Raw genomic sequence first — 17,833 nt, forward strand, 5'->3', positions numbered from 1 at the left:
CCTACACGAAGAACACTACCGGTGTCTGTATGCTACGTAACGGTTACGCACTGTCATACGCCTGTTTCTCTTGCATCGCCTTAAGGGTCGTTCTGTGTTGATTTTCCTTTTGCCTTCTTCAGTGCTGTACGTACAAAGTTATCATTGCTGCTTTGGAAGATAGGTGGGTCCGCAGTTGAAGACAGAATCTCTCATTCTGGTTTTCCTGATAAAAGAGTAAAACCCTTCAGTAATTCAGTACTTGACCAAGCAGAATGGGCAAGAGGATTGTCACACTTGAATCTGTGCACAGATGCACAGGTCTGAGTTCCGCAGGAAAACTCCCTACTTTGTAACAGCCCTTGGTGTCACTGAAGCCACAAAAACCTATCAGGTGATAAATCCCCCTTCGGTGGAGTTCTCACATGAAACACCGCCACGATGGGCAAGCTGTGCCATAAGGGCACTGGAAATGCAGGATGGGGTACAGCTAAATGCTCTTTGTGTTCCAGCATGTCTTATCTTACTCACAGGTTAGGGCAAACATGTTTGGACCAATATAAACTGGGACAGAATCCAGCGTAGTACTAGGTCAGAGCCACAGCTTTCCTGGATTCTACTGGGAAAAGTAGAGTAACGAGGCCAGTATCTCTAAGCTATTTGGGGACTATCTCTAAACTATTATGGGAAACACAAATCCAGTAAAAGTGACAATACAGTGGAATGTAAAGCAAGCATCATATAAAGTACATGATTAGGTTAAGCCAATAGAAAACCAATAGCCTGATGAGATACTCACAGCAAAAATTATTTTTGTGAAACAGGTACAAGCTTTGGGTTGACACCTGTTCTGAAATATTTGGTGGTTTGGACATCTGTGCTGTTAAAGCTGTACATGGAAAGGATGGAAAAGATTATATTTTTGAGGTAAGCAATCCCACTCTTTTCAATAGATGCTTTTCTGTATTGCAAACACCCAAGTAAAGAACACTGGTGATCGTTAGGCACTGGCTTTTTTGTGTTTCAGGAAAGGCTGAGTATTTCTGAGCAACGTTTAGATCATAATACAAAGCCACACGTCCAAGTTAGTGGCAGCACTTGCTGGAAAATGTAACCATATGTATGGTAATGTCATGTAGTGTTTGAGGAAATGTACACAAACTGCAAAACAAAACCAAATGTGGGTGTCACATGTTCCCAACTCTTCTGATTTCTTTCCTGAGCAGGCTTACCAGTTTTTCCTGGAAGGTTTATAGATAGCACTATCCCATGGGAACCCCAACAAAATTATGCCTTTACATGGAAAGGGAAATTAGGAATGAAATTGGAAACAACTTTACTTTTTTCTAGGCTAAATGTTACCTTTAAGATCATGAATCAGAAGTTTCTGCTCTAGATAATTTTGAAAAGTGCTGGTTTCTCATTTACCTTGTTATGGATAAATATAACTTTGTCTAGGTATAAACCAAGAGATCATCACTTGCCTGTCACACAAGTTTGGACTTTTTCAACATCTTCCATGTTCTTAGAATTTTGTTCAGGAGCTAGGCGAGGGTCTTCAGAATCTCCCCACTCCAAAAGGGACTGATATTTGCTAAAGCAAGAGTATTTTTTCTAAACCAGGAGAGTAACCTGGGAATTATGGGTTTTCTCATTCTTCAATCAGTTTAGAACAGAAGAGCTTTGTAGAAATAAAGATCTTAGTTTTGTCACAGCATTGAACACATCTGTGTATTTTCTTCTCTTCACTTTTCACAAATTTATTTATCACTACTGCAACTGCTAATAATTCGCAAATCCATCAATAGCACTGAACAGCTTGTAGCATTAGACCTTCAGCAAAACAAACAGAGGTCATCACTTCCTCCTGGGACACTGAGGAAGGTTTCAAGAAATCCCGTTTCCTTAGGCTGCCCGGCCAAATCAGAACTTACTGTGTCTTACTGTATCAAAACTCACGGCAGTGTAAAATTTGAGATTCCGTACTAAGCCTCCTCTGTGGCTTCTTCCCACAGTGCAGACTTTCCCCTCCACCGCAACCCAGAGTTCCTGTTAAATCTGTAATGCTCGACCCAGTGAAATCTGGATGAGATTTGAAGGCGTGACAAACAAGTATTCCCCTCCTTCTGAAAACAGACCACTCTGACTTCTGGTGGTACAGTACAGAGGAGCATACGGTCTGTTGTATGAGCCATTCCCAGCTCGGCTGTAGCCCCGGGGGTATCTCCGGCATGACTGCTGACTGGGGAGGAGTTGATTTCTGCTCGCAAGAAGCTCCTCTCCAGCAGTGGAGAGGATGCCGTTGAAAATGCCATTCAGAGCTTTGTGGGATAGATCCCATCACCCCTAATTGGCTCAGAGGACACGTCTCTGTTTTCCACACACACCCATTTATCTACATTCATCACTTTTGAGGTAGTTCATGCTGATTTAGCTGGCTTTAATCCAGTAAATTTTGACCCCACAATTTAAACTATAAAATAAAGAAGCATAGATTATTTTAAGCCATAAGATCTTAGCTGTCTTCACTCATAAAATAATAGTTAAAAACTGAAAGATTACCTGTAAAAAGATACAAAACTCAAGTCGGATTGCATTTAGCGAGTGCATTCTTGTAAGAACTAGAGGGTTCAGACATAGAACATCGTTTCTTATACACTGTAGCTAAAGCTAAAGCTACAGTCTGAGGAATGATTGACATCAACCCACACTACTTAGTCCCTCCTACCCACCTCTTTTATTCTCTTCTTCCTTTTCGTCCTGCTCTTTCGGTACAAATACTGTTGGACCGGCTCTGCTTCCAGCGGAAGCGTTGAGACAGCTGACACTTCTGTGGTGTTCCTCAGCTGGCAAGTCCCCGTCAGACCAAACACACTGCACTTCCATTCACTGAGCTTGACTGTTCCCACATTTCTGATATGGCACAATTTTTCAAATTTTTGAGGAAAGCCATCAAGCATCATCGGCTGCCGCCGAAGTCAGGTACAGAACCTAACCCCTGCGTCTGGCCTGGGAGCTCTGCTGGGTAGGAGGAGAAGTGGGAGCAGTTTTTTGAAAATTAAACAGCCAGCACAAGTTATAGACTGGATCTACAGAGTACCCCCTCTTCCTGCTTTGGAACAAATGCCCTGATTTTCCACACCAGATATAGTCATACTTTTAAGCAAACAATTCTGAGAACTGCAGGAACTGGGTCTGTAGAGCATTTGAAGTAGTCTGCGTAATAGGTGTTGCAATTAAAATAAAGAGTGGGTAGAAGCATGATCGTTCCCACTATTCTACAGAATCAGCTGAATTGTTTGGAAGATGGTAGTTCTCATCAGCAAGAATATTTAGAATCTGGGTAAGATGTTGAATTGTTTGCAACAGAACATCTGTAAAACTTAGGATCATTTGCTACTCAAAAGCCAGCTTACATCAACAGTTACGACACTGTAATTTTAACAGTTATTGCACTGTAATTGTGTGATACAACGAAGAGAGAAGACCGTCTGCACCAGTACAGGGAAAGTTTTTGCCTTTTGTGTCCTTTCAACATGGGAAAACAAGTGTGTTGTCAAAGCTTGCACATGCTGCAATCAAGCAGTAGCCAAGCAGGACAATCAGTCCCTAAATACCAGGTTTGCACTCCAGTTGCATCCTGTACTGAAAGCTGTGCTCCTGTGTTCTGCGGACGGGTGCATCTGCGACAGAACTCAGTGTTCCAGTGTGTTACTGACACTTGAATTCTGCAGATACCATCTGACAAGAAGCACCCAAACTTCTTAACGTAAGAAACAACACATGCAGGTATGTGCTTCCTGAACACTCAACCAGCATAACCACCAGCGGGACCATGTGCCACCCACCTCCCCCGTGAACGTGAGCGAGGGGCGAATTCTGCTAGAGCATCCTTCATGTGCTCGGCATTCTGGGCAGAGATTAACTTCAGAGGGATTTTCTGACATGAGGTTGGGAGAGCAGTGTTTTACTGGAAGCGGTTCTTAGTGCCTAGCACCAGTTGCGATAAAGGTGTTACAAGAGCTTTAGGACATGCGCAATCCAAGGCAATAGTTTTAAAATACCCACAGTGTTTCAGTATTATATGTAACAACTCGTCTGCTCACCAAAATCCATTCTAAACCAGTGTTAGAAAGTGTGATACATAAACGACTTTCTATATGACTGTTTCTGGAAGGTTCTTTATTAACTTCATATTGTTCTGTCCTTTTCTATCCTACACCAGCAATTCTGTTACTTTAGTGTTGTAGCCATTCAGCTGCTTTGTAATGGTTGTGTATGGTTTAACATTCTGGTTGGTTTTATTCCCCAAAACCATGGAGCAATAAATGGTACCAGTGCTTGGTATCAGAGAATCAGCACGACATTGTGTCTCATGAATCTAATGTTCTAACTGTACGTCTCAAAAAACACCACTACAGAGTGATTCTTTAGCTGTGATCTAGTACAGTACGCTTATGGTGCAGGTAGGAGTGTCTTGGTTCTTAATGTTAGACCCAGTCAACATGCCCTACTTCTTCAAGAAGGGTAAACATTTTTTTTTTTTCTGTTTTAGTTTCTCTAGTAGTTTCTCCTCTCTCTCTGTTTGATTAAGTGGAAGAGGATTTTTAAATAACTTATTTTAAAGCCTCATAGCCATTCAGGTTCTGCAAAGGATGCTTGGCGTGTAAGTAGAGCAATGACTGGTCAGGAATAACATGGAAGGGTTAGAGAACTGAAGTGAAATAAAAAGAAATTAAGGATGTTTAGTGACACTGAGCAATAAGTTCTAGACACAATTTCTGCGTACCTAAACCTTGTTATGAAATAACGAAATACACAGATCTTTATTACCATTAGCTTCTTGTCGATGTCTCCCGCGTGGGATGTACATCTTCCTTTGACCAAACAGATCTCAATGTAGTAAACACCCAAGGAGCGGCAGGGTAAGTACAGCTTCTCACATTTTCTAGCTTTGGGTGCTAGATCTGGGTCCATTTTATAGATTTGGGTTGGTTCCCCAGTGCTAGTTTGTACATCAGTATCATCATATTTCTGTAGCCACCCTAGAGATTTCTAGTCATCCGAGCAAGCTGAAGCCAGTACTACATTTATTCCCCAAACATTATAAACCGGACGCATTTTTAGTGTACCATTCATCTTCCCACACTGCTGTAAATGCTGCTCCTAGGGGACACCTGAAAGACGTCCATTTGTGCTGCCTTGCTATGCAGTTGAGGGATACCTTCTGCATCCCCAGAAAAAACATCCAGTTTGTATGAAGACAGGAAGGACAAAATATCGAAGTCATGTTATTCAAACACAATACAACCTCTGCTTTCGGGGAAGCTACAGCCTGTCTACAGTTTTCTTAGATGGGAGCTGGAAGAGGTAACTTGGACTTTTGAAAGAAAGTGGTTTTCTGAAAGTTCTTCCCTGGAGGAAATTACCTTCTCTAGAAGAACCAGGGTTCTTCTTGTGTTTTACTTTTGTTCTCCAAAGACCTATCTCCAAACTCCTACTAGGGAGTAATGGAGTAATTAAAGAATCACTTAGCTAAGAGGAAGGTTATCAGGTTGATCAGGAGGAGGGCCAAGTTGTTATTCTGAGTAACAATCCCAGCTAATCTTTGAGGGTCTGTTCTTTTCACCTCTGTTGGAATACTCAGCTGCCAGGCAGCATCAGGCCGGAGGCAAGCTGTAGAAACAAGACTTTAATTAGCACATCAGTGCCACATAGAGCTTTTTAACTGTCTCACCCATTCTTGCTAATAAGATGCCCAATTAAGGTCCATTTAACTTCTTAAAGAGAAGAAGGACTTTGAACGTTTCCCTTTTTAAATTAATACCTCTGTAGATTTAGTAGTAGAAGGAACAGATACTTGAGCATTGTTCATGTTTCTGACTCCATTGAATAATATCCTTCATGATTCATTCTTGGAAAACCAAGCCTCTGGAAACTAAGCGAAAGCTCATATCCTGATGATGAATGCAGCAGAAGAGAACAAACGTAACAGAATCCTTTCAAGTGGCCTCACAGGCAGTCTCCCAAATTCTGCTCTGAAGTGAACGGGTGGGTGGCTGCTGCCAGTGTCTTCTTTCTACCTGCTAATTTTTACCCTAAGCTATAGTAAAATCAGCTTCCAAGTGGTTTATGACCTAGGAAGATGCAAACCGTCTGGGTTTCAAAAAGAATATTTTCAGCCACTGTAGGCCAATGTAAGAAACAGAATTTGACTTTTTTTTAAGTCTTGATGTAACAGACACCATTTCTGAAGGCGCTGCAGTCTATCAAGCTACTCAGAAATGCACCCCAGCTCTGGAGGGTATGTACTGTGTGAGGTGGTGAGAGGGCACCAGCAGTAAGGACAGACTTTGGGATCCCCCCCGTTCAGTGTCCTGAACTATATTGGCTAACGTACCTGAAAGAGTACGTCAGCAGGGAGTAAAGGCAGAAGAACCCTCTACCTCAGGCAGTACGCGTGCACAACCTCACTTAAAGCCCTGCTCTCCAGAAACTGCTAGCTACACCGTTCCATTTCCGCTTCAGACAGGGCTGTGTCGCTGACGACGGTACAGGTGTAATGAGGACGAGCCTCTGGTGTTGTCCTTCCAAGAGCGCAGACGCTAAGCTTCCCGAGTCTTCTTTCTTAGTCATACAGTTAGTGCTGAATTCATTGATATGTTCCTTCATGTGTGGGCTTCGTGTGACAGAAGCAAATCAGTTTATCCAATGAATCTTCTGGGTCTTTTTCTTGTATTCCAGAAGTAACAGATGTAATCCAGACACCGTTCCGGAACTCACGACATCAGCTGTTCTTTCAGGCAGAAAACTCAACGAGGTGTCTCTGGCGACACAGTTAATGACGGGGGCGAATGGGAGTTGCTGGGACACTAGTTTTCATTTCAAGGGAGCAGTAATTATTGACCTGCATGATTAACATTAATATTTTGGTTCCATCCTAAGAATAATTTTTTGCTTAATATTTACGTTTACTATATCTATTGTCAAAGTACCTGTAACTTTTTAAACTTTAAATTAGCAACAGTAGCCCTTTTTTTATGTGAATGTCGTGATGTTTTCCTTTGTTCGTCCTGAACCATACTTTATTAACAGGGGGTGAATACAGGTAAAATTCATTGTGATTTTCAATTAAGTGGTTTTTTTATAGGTGAAGCCAATCTCTTTGACATACTCTGTTCAGAGTGTTTCAGATTCACTCATATATATTAACTGCATTTTCTGTGTGGTTTTACACAACAGTTTTGATTGGATATAGGAATCATTTGCTTGGTTTGTTTTCATTTGAGATTAAATTTGTCTGAGGCACTAGATACTTCATCCAGGAATGCTCGATTCACTTTCCCAGCTGTTCTGGCTTTTCAGCAGACGTTGTTACTCACCCACTACAGGAGGGGCCGTGGAGGTTTCCAGGCAGCCACCGCAGATTTTCTGCGGTACTATCCCCTACCCACTTCTCAGGTGTGGTTACATTCCAATGGCAGATTATTCCTGCTTCTGCAATAGAGACCTCAGGGAAAGCCCCATGATGACTCCATATCCGTTCCCTCCCTTGCTTCTCAGAAATCACATCATCTCTTCTTACAGCCTGTTCCAGCTTAAATGACCTCCTCAAACTATTAGTTTTCCTTAATGTCATTTTCTTTCCCCATACTTAGAACTCTTATATTAAAACCTGTATCAGCCTCCGCCTCTACAGCCAGAATTTTCAGCATAACTGGAGGCATCCACGTCCCACAAAAACAACACAGAGGAGTGACACACACATAGAGTATCAACAACACAATCCAGCTTCTCTTATTCACAAACCAAAGTGAATGTTTTTTCTCAGTCCTCACACCCTCCATCATGCACCCTCAAAATGGCTGTGATTGTTTCGCTATGAAACTAGTTCCTCCTCCCTCTGCGCTTACCAAGTATCGTATCTTCTGTAATGCAGAGGTCTTTTGCCATGTGAAATCCCTGTATAGTTATGCTGTCAGATTCCTTGGGCACTTCTGACCTCCAAGCCCTCCATCTGTTCCTTCATATTCCTCCTGTACTTCAGGATCCCTACAAACACCTTTTTCTTCCCCTGTATCCCCAGAGTTCTTTACCTTTGCCCCTCCTTTAGCCTCCACAAGGCTGGCTTTCCCAGCCTTGGGCTGGGTCTTCATACAGCTCTAACCAAGAGATCTTTCCTAGTCCTTTGGTGGTCAACACACGATGTGATGGAGAACTGTGTCCAGCAGTGGCAGGTGGAGTGGCTTCTCCTTCAAACGTAATGATCCTTTTGCAATTACGGATGTCTTACAATTCCCCTGGCTCTCGGATTAATCCCATCCCATGTTCATTGGAGTTAAACAGCGCTTCTCTTCTCTTTCTTGCCAGGCTCAGTCTTGAAGCCCAGATTTCAAGCATTTTCACTGGAAGGTCAGCGGTTTGTTTTGTCACGGTGTTGTCCTGACCTCACCCTGTAGCTGCTGTAGTGTCTGTACCTCTGCTAATAGGTACGGCCTTTGTTTAATACAAAGGCGTGAAGTGCATTTCAGCCTGTGGTTTCTGGGTGATAAGAGAAACTCCTCCCAGCACTGGTCACTGAAATGCATACAAATGAAGGACAGAAGCGATAGGAATTAAGTGACCGTAATTCATAGTGACCTGGGTTTTTACTGGCATCTGCATTAGTAACATATCTGATCTTATAAATTACAGATGTTATTTTTCTAGGAAATTCTCTTAGTGGGAAACTCCCACTATTTTAAATAGCTGAACTAGGTACTGAAAAAAACCCTATCTGATTTTAAAGGATATTTTAAAACTATTCCAGGCCATAAATAGGCTGTTTGTAAACAGGATGCTTTGTGTACGTTTAAACTTTGTCAGGTCCTCTCAAAGGGAGGAAATGCCAGCATGACAGTCCTGTTAGTCCCTTGCAGGTTTTAAAACTGTTACATTCCTAATTCTTAAGATACATTTCTATAAAATATTACTGAGTTCTGATAACCATCAATAATTATTTTACTAGGCAGGAAATGAGACTACATCCTCTTAAAGAAAAAGACAGTACAACAGACCCCATCCTGTTCAGAATTCCCCTTGACACCTTGATCTCAGCAGGCATAGCAGCAGCGCCCTGTGGGTGAGGGGTGACGTCAGTCCCGGAGAGGCCCTGCAGCGGTACCACATCGCTGGGAGAGGCTCAGCCTCTTCTCAGCAGCCGCATGCCAAGCCCACAGACACAGCTCCCGCGCTGGCTGTCACTGCTGGGCTCAGCCATTCCCTCGCAGCAGGACAAGAAGTAAGAGCCCCACCAGCCTCCACCTCAGCGATGTCCTGCAGCGGAACCGCCTTTATGCCTTGGTCATCTTTTCCTCACTCAGCTCTTTGGTGACATTTCACTTCAGGATCAGTAGTTTATTGATAATCTGACACCTTCTGTTCTCTTTTCACCGCGGTGGCTGCTCCCTGTACTTCAGGAAAGCACCAGGTCACATCATAGCTTAGGCTCGCTCAAGACCGGGCGTCTAACTCGGTGCTTAGAGTTAGACTCAGCCTGCCTTTGATCATGTATGGCAACTAACCGAAGGATTTGTAACAACGTCCGAACCTGTCCAAGTGACAAAAGATTGTCCGGGGCACGTGGCTGTGGTTTTTAACATCATAGGGGTTTGAGTCTGCCTCAATGTATGAATAGGCAGCTCTGCTTGAAAATACTCTCTGCAAGGAACATGAGATCTTCTCTGCTGAAGTGGACGTGAAGTTTCGAGCCACACCTCGAGGCTTCTTTTTTTATCCCTGTCCGTAGAACTGCACTTTGCCCACGTATTCTGGTAGACGAGGTGGCCATGTCTCCTTGAGAAAGTTTATGTGTAAACTTTCAGTGATAGGCGTGTTTAGAAAAAGCAATCCAGTCAAAACTCAGTCCTCCAGACCTTAATCCTGTCTAATCCTTTGGCGGGACTTTATTTTAGGCAGTTTGTTACACAGTCTTCCCAAATACTTTTTTTAGTGTAAGTGGATGGTAAACAAAGAGAGATTTTCTTTGCACGCTTGTGAAACTGTTGTGTCTGTTGTTAGGTAAGAGGGGGGATCAGTATACACCTAACGGTGAGAGGGGCAATACTTCCAACTGTCCTGAATGCCTGCCTGCAAGGGGGGCAGATTTTCAGCCCACAGATATAACTCCCTCTCTGAACATGAGAGGTTTTGCAGTAGGCAGCCAAACATCCCATGTCATCCACACTGACATCAAGACATTCTAACATTCAGTCATTAATAACATTTTAAAATCCTTGCCAAAGAATCTGGCATGCACTTCGTTGCCTCCTCCCTCCAGGCATTATGCGTGTTACTCTTGCAGTGAAAAGCTCATCATAAAATGAAGCAGATCTTTAAGCGGTACAGCAATTTTAAGAAATAGCGGTAACTTAGCAGATATTAGTACAGAAGTAAATCCACCAAAATTTTCTATTTCAAGAGCCACACAACCAGTGAAACTACATTTTACCCATTCAGAACTATCACCTTGTGTTGGTCCAATACTTTTCTCTCAATTAATTGAAAACATTGGTTATGTCCCACTTAGAAATATGTTTGTTTTAAAATTTGGTAAATTTCACAGAAACTTTCTGTGTAATTTTTAGGCATTTCTTCAATACTGTTGATGTGGCCCAAAAGTGGAAAAATATTCATTCATTTCTTAGGTGACATTTGTCCTGGGCTTCAGTGACTATTTCATTGTTTACGCTGGACTTATTTTAAAGGCTTTTAGCTGTGAAGGAAGCTTAGAGGAGACATCCTCTAGGTCTGAAAACCCCAGACAAGTGTTGCCAGCACTTTGTCCACACAACACAGTGCCATTGTCTCTTGTAAATGAACAAGCAGAAGAATAATGTAAACACTTTGGGGCTTCAAACTAACCTTATTGCTAGAACCAGGTGGTCTTTGTCAGCCTCAGTAAGGGTTTCTGTAGCACTTACCCTGTTTTGGAGATCCTCAGGCTTAGGTAGTACCAGTCACAATGCAGCTCATTCCTGACTGCTCTGCAAGATGAAAGATCATGTTCTGGTGTCGTAGTGAACATGCATGTTCTTCTACATCCAGATGTCTCTTTAAATCCTCAATGTGCCTGTCTAAATCCTTGAATATCTAAAAGAAGGAAGGTACAACCGTGCTCTTTGTTTATCAAGGAGATAAAGCCTTCATTGTAGGTTGATGGATTGAGGAGAGTCTTGTTGTCTCCACTATATCCCCTCCACCTCAGGAGGGATCCATACAACGTAGATGCACTAGCTTCGTGCTCTTCAGTCTGATCCCTGCATCACATCTACCGATAACAAAATTCTTCTGCCTTGTAAACACTTGCAGAATTGGGTCTTACCGCAAAACGTCAGGAGCTTCCCTTCACCTGCACAAGCTGCATAACTAACGAAAGGCAACGAGCTACAGCAGAGAGCCCACCCAAAGAGCTGGGACTCAAATCAGCCTCTCCAGCCAAAATAGCCCTGCCTCCCAAGAGCAGAGCTCTCCCTCTAATCCTTTTGCTGGAGGCTGGAGAGGAGTGAGGGCAGTTTGAGCACCTACAGTTGCCAGTGGCAGCAGGAGCCCTCCAGCGCTCTTTTGAACCTTCTCAAGTCTTGCTCCATTTCCCTGCAATAGAGAGGAACCTCAGAAGCCAACAAGGCGCAGGAAGGGGTGCTTTTGGAGGTACTAAAACACCCTCATAAAAACTCACTGATTCTTCCGCAGGTGTGCAAAACCCATGAGGTTCTTTCCTTGTCACCCACCACCACCTTCTCTTTCACCAGCTGACACAGCTGGCTCCTGTCTCTGCTGCAGGACTTGCAGGGAGAAATGTTGTGTGAGGTTTGGCAACTGGACAGTTTCCACAGACTGGAAGTTAGATGGACCCAGCTGAGATTGCACAAAGACTGCAACTGGATCAGATACAGTGTCATCCAAACTGTGTGTTACTGCTCACGGAGCCTCACTGCTTCATCCCCGACAGCCTCGGGTTCATTGTTAATTCTGTTGCTGGTGTTGCGGTCACTTGTCATCCATAGCTGTGAGAAGCCCTAGAACGCAGGGCTCTGCCCTCACCTGATTCTGAATAGCCCTGATACCTACTGAAAAAGGATTGCAGCTTCTCAGAAGTGAATTAAATCCTTTTGTTGTCGGAATAAGAACGTGCAGTGCTATTGTGAGTAATAGTTGGGGTTATTTTGTTCGCTCGTAATTCTCCCGAAACAAACAAAGATGTGCCAAAGTAGATAAACTGCAGAAATAGCAAATAGTGTGTTGAAATAACAAACGCTGATAACCCACAGAAGTGAACTGAATCCAGTATGAGTTTTATCCATCCAAATAGCTGCATTAAATCATTGCTGAACACTATTAACCTGCCACATTTAGAATGGAAATGTGCACATTTTTATTTGCCTCTCTGACATCCTGATTTCTTTGTAGAAAATCTTTCTTCTTTTTTGCATTAGCTGTGCTGCAGCCACACTATTTTTTGAAAAAAATTTATCAATGATAGCAAGGTTTAATTTACAGTTTCCCATTTACTCAATAAGGGTCCAGCCTTCCCTGGCAGAAATCCAGCAAAGAGCCAGGAAGCTGAAGTTTGCATTTCCATGTTCTAATTCAGCTGATGAACATGGTGTGAGCCATAAAAACACAGAAAATAGAAAAACCTTCAGAAATGTAGCTTAGACAGGGGTGCAGGCAGTTACTTCAGATTGTCAGTGGATCACTGAATAGCCTAAGAAACCTCATTTTGCGTATCTGCTCTGCGCATTCCACAGGAGTCACGTTCCCCAGGGAGCGCATGCCCAGGTATCACACTGAACCTGTGTATTGCTTGAGGACTGGGAAGGATGAACTGGTGAAGCTGCCGTTCTCTTGCTCTGCTGACCCGTGTCCTGCACTCGGGTGTTTTTCTGATGTAGTATAATCTATTTCTACAGAGCTTGCGCGACTTTTGTTAGAAACAGTTAGGGAAATAGATGACCTGACACTGTACACAGATGAGGAGGAAGTTCCCTTTGTTGCCCTGTCAACAGCTGATGCGTTGTTTTCTTCTACAGGTCATGGACTGCGCCATGCCACTGATCGGGGAGCACCAGGCTGAAGACAGGCAGCATATAACTGAGCTAGTCGTAAGCAAAATGAACCAAATGTTGTCCAAAACTCCTATGCCATCTCCTCAGAGACCCACTGCCACTCAGCAGCCTCAGGTAGGAACCTTCTGGTTTTAAAATAGAGAATCTGATTCTATCATTTTAAGCTCAAACTTTTCTTCAAAGGCTTTGGCTGGAAAACTATGCAGACACACCCTGCTACAAAGATTCGAGAACTTATCAACATGTTTCATAGACTTCATGTGTAAATGAGGTTATCTCCAGCTGTGATCGAGAAGTCCAAGTGTTGCGGTGGTTCTGCCAGTAAACGGGTAGCTGTGGACTCTGAGAATTGGCAGGCCTTGTGTTGCTCCCTTTCAGTTACATCTGTGTAAAATAGCACGGATGTAATAAGAAGCACTGCCATAGACAGTCCTTGTCCTGAGGATGTCAGAAAGAATACTAAGACAATAGTTCTTGTTCTTGTGGGAAAATGAACCACATGATAACCTCTTTTTTAGTGCTGAAATTAATGAAAATACCTTTCAAATCTAGGAAACTCCTGAAATACGTTTGGCATACTAGAAAACTTGTGTCAAAGATTGCAAATGGATGTGTTCCACTTATTTTGTCTTCCATGGCCTGATAGTTAACGTGTGGGGGTGCAGAATTCCGCCCCTGGCCTTGCTACCTTTCAGCCTTTGGAAACCATCTTTGTGTTTCAACTTCCACGCTCTACAAAATGTGAAGTTTGTTTCGTTGATCCTTTAAATTACTTCTGAGAGTGTGGTGTTTTTCTAAAAGGCTCTAAGAACATAAAGGTTTTGCCTTTCTGAATTGGAGAGGTATGGATTTGATGGGTGGACTATAAGGTGGATAAGGAATTGGCCAGGTGGCTGCATCCGGAGTTACAGTGAACACCTCAATGTTCAAATGGAAACCAGTAACAAGTGATGTCCCTCAAGGGTCTGCACCGAGACCAGTGCTGTTTCATTAATGACAGACATAGTGACACTGAGCGCACCCTCACAAGTTGGCAGATGACACCAAGCTGAGCGGTGAAGTCAGTACCCTCGAGGGAAGGGATGCCACCCAGAGGGACCTGGATGGCAGGGTCCTGCACTTGGGTCATGGCAGTGCCCCAGTATACTGGGTCACGAGCAGATTGAGAGCAGCGTTGCAGAGAGGACTTGGGCAACTTGGATGGAGGACTTGGGTGGATGAAAAGCTGGACATGAGCTGGCAACGTGCAGTTGCAGCCCAGAAGGCACCTGTGTGCTGGGCTCATCCCCGGCAGCGTGGGCAGCAGGTGGAGGGAGGGGATCCTGCCCCTCTGCTGCGCTCTGCTCTGGGGAGACCCCCCTGCAGTGCAGAGGGGATCCAGCTCTGGGCTCCTCAGCCCAGCAGAGACACGGAGCTGCTGGAGCAGGGCCAGAGGAGCCTGAGGAGTGGCCTGAGAGTGGAACCCTCTGCTGGGAGGAGAGGGGAGAGAGCTGGAGGGGTTCAGCCTGGAGCAGAGAAGGCTGCAGGGAGACCTTAGTGCAGCCTGTCAGTGCTTCAAGGGGGGCTATCAAAAACATGGGGACAGAAGTAGAACTTCCATGTACTTCTGTTAATAAAATGAAGGAATACGCCATGCCAGTGTATTCCGATACAAAGTACTGAGTCCTGCGCGGCTGCTCTGTACCAGCGCAGCTCCGTGGTAATCCGTTTAGCAGCAGAATGAGCCAAACTGTAATACAGGCATTACCAAGCCTAAATCAAGAATCTATTTTTACTCCCAGTAGGCTCCACACCAGGTAAACAATTTGAAAACAATTTTGTGGCATACCTCAGACAGACTAGCTCTTGAGGCAGAATGACTAATTTGTTCTTCAAATATATCATCATGCTTTCAGTTATAAAAATACCCCATCCCACATAAAAAAGTGGTGTGGCTTCTATTTATATTACAGCCACTTGAAACTGAGCACAAAATTGTTTCAGCCACGGAAACACATACAATGGAGAAGTTTCCATCCAACACGACTCAAGTCCATTGTAAAGGGCACTGAAAAAGAAAGAAGAAGGGGCAAAGAATAAATCACCTTATGCCAAAATACAGATTCTTTTAGGATTAGTAAATTGGCCATGTATTAAAATGACGCCAAGAGTCAAACTGAGAGTTGCCCAGAGCATACAAGTCAACGTAAATCAAAATTCAACACGGTAACAGACATTATTGTAACATTAATAGATTCACAGGCATTTGGGGCATTCGGTATTCCATGTTTTGGGGAATAAAATGTAAGGTCATGAGTCAGCATGTTTCCCTAGATTTTAAAGAAGACAAGGGAGGAGGAATGTCGGTGGGTACTGGTGTCATCCAAAGAAACTGGATATCTGATGTATGTAAGTTTTTACTCATTTCAAAAGAAAAACTGCCCATGTAAGTCCAGAATGAAAACAGGAGACGAGGGACATTTTAAGTAATTTTCTCAGTTCCTCCACCATTGCTTTGCTGGTCACGTCCACAAAGAGGTTTTCCTCCTCTTAAACAAAAACATTATGGATTAATCTAAAGACAGTATTTGCTGGCTGGCTGCTGAGCTTCTGTTGGATTCTCCTGACCTTGGGTTACTGAAGAATTCAGCCTTTGCTAAAGGCAACAAGATATTATCCAATGTTAATCTTCTTTGCCTTACCCTATCCTTAAATTATGGATTGCAGTTGACCAAAACCAGAGATACCCCTTCAGAATATTTGCAATATCTGTTGGTCTTCCCCTCAGGTAATCAGACACAGCTTCCTTAAAATTTGCCTTGTTACATTGTCCAGCTTAGGACAGACAAGGGGGATCTGAATTTCTAGCTGAATTGCAAATCCTCATTAATCTTCCCAGCTTTAAGGGAAAATCATGAAACAGGTCTGTAGTATTTAACACAGATATCTCCTCACGCTGGGTTAACTTTTCCTAAGAACGTGGGTTGTTTTCCTAAGAACAGAATCAGTTTGTTAAAACCAGCTGTCCCTTTCGTCTTGAACAGTCTTCTCCTTTTCTCAGCTAGGAGATTATTTCCTATTCCTGAGAAGTACAGTCCATTCGTTTGCGGGGCAGGGGGATGCTGCCCGTTTCTGCTGGTCACCTAATATGCAAGGCCGGTATCTACCCCAAATCAACTACATCCATATGTATGTGCAGTCTTGGAAACCAAAGTCATATAAATATCAAAGAGAGAGTTGTGTGTTCTGCTGCTTCTGCTCTGAAATGAACAGTTGGCAGTCAGTAGTACAGCTGTAGCTGTGCCTTGTTTAGAGTCCCCTTATTATCTACGCGGGTTTTGAAAAGGGGTTATAATCTATCCACTGCTGTGGCGTGGGGGGCGTCAGACATAAAAGAACACGTCAATCTATAAATGCCCGCCGTGGTCAGTACGATTCCAATTAACGATCCATCAGAAAACAAATCAATGATTGGGAAAATAAGTCTTTGTTTAGAGCTTCGAAGCCAAATCTTGATGGAAATGATTGGCCTCGCAATATGCTCTGAAGGCCAACAAAGTTCTCTCTGTCTCAGTGCCAGAAGGAGCAAATCCCAGAGGCAGGGACCTCAGACAACTGTCTTGTTTATGTTAAAACCTCAGAGGTGCAGGTGCTGTGATTCTTAAAGCCCTTAAATCTATAGTCTGAGGTATCAGATGCATCAGTAGCTTTTAAATATTTATTTTGTATGTTACAGATTTATCTGTAATGTGTTCCGCTGGGACACGGGATGGCAGGGAATCTGTGATGGAGAAAAGCCGCAGTTTGCAGCTCTGTGCCACACCTCCTGCCCCCTGACTCCGGCTGCAGCAGCAGACGGGGGCTCAGGCTCTTCTCTTGTGGTCCAGGCTGCCGTTCACTGCCGAGTTGTGTGGGGACAGGAGGCGGTCTGGATGACGGGATTCAGAGCTCCCCAGGTGTGCTCTCACAGCTGCTTTACGAGCCTTCGCCCTCCAAAGGAAAGCAAGGGTTCCTGGACCCCAAGAAGTTCTATCTGATAGAACTCTTTCCAAAACCACAGTTGTTTCTATTTAATTTACAAGCATGTCAGCTTGTTTTACTCACAACCATGATGAAAATACATAATAGAACTTTACCAGGCAATATGATTTGAGTAGAAGTTTTCCAGGAGACAAACCTGCTCTACTTGCAGGCAATAAAATTACGGAAATCTAAATTTCTACCATTTATAACCTCTTTGAATACTTTTGACGGATCTTTTGAGAAAACTTTTCCAAATCTTTCCTAAAAGACCAGCCAGTAGGTGAAACCCCGCAGTGAAGTGGAATCACTAACCTCTGTCTCCATCTGGTGATAGGAAAGATCACTGCGGAACCTTCTGCATCTGGGTTTGCAGAGCCCTGCAGGTGGTCGCCCTGCGCAGGCTGTTTTGTGCTTGTTTCTGCTGCAGCATTTGTACATAAACCAACGATAGTAAAACGTGCTCAAAGTTGCATATCAAGTCGTGCTATGAGTTGTGATGAAGTAAGATCTGTGTAGAATATTACACTGTGCATAAGTACTGCCGTAAATACAAACGGTTATGGTCATGTTAGCTGTTAGTTGAAGCTGAGGAAAACCGTATTAGGAAAATGTTTTTCCAGCCCAGCTCTGTTAAGACCATGTTGCATTGTCCACAAAAGAATAAGGAATTTATTATCCTTAATGGAAGGAAGAGGTCAGCGCACCAGAGACACAATATCCATCAGGACGTGCTCCAAAGAGCACAG

General features: G+C 43.5%; 1 protein-coding gene across 1 annotated transcript in view; it reads left to right on the plus strand.

The window, feature by feature from the left end:
• LOC104497205 (synapsin-2-like) overlaps positions 1–17,833 on the plus strand; it is a gene marked incomplete at its 5' end in the record, with an annotated part of 46,934 nt that overhangs the window by 11,731 nt on the left and 17,370 nt on the right. Inside the window, 2 exons of the mRNA XM_010140425.1 lie at positions 804–906; positions 13,050–13,199. Of these exons, the coding sequence (XP_010138727.1) occupies positions 804–906; positions 13,050–13,199 (253 nt within the window). The remainder of the gene's footprint in view (positions 1–803; positions 907–13,049; positions 13,200–17,833) is intronic.

This window comes from Buceros rhinoceros, unplaced genomic scaffold (assembly GCF_000710305.1).
Source record: "Buceros rhinoceros silvestris isolate BGI_N320 unplaced genomic scaffold, ASM71030v1 scaffold37377, whole genome shotgun sequence".
In the NCBI taxonomy this organism is placed as follows: Eukaryota; Metazoa; Chordata; class Aves; order Bucerotiformes; family Bucerotidae; genus Buceros; species Buceros rhinoceros.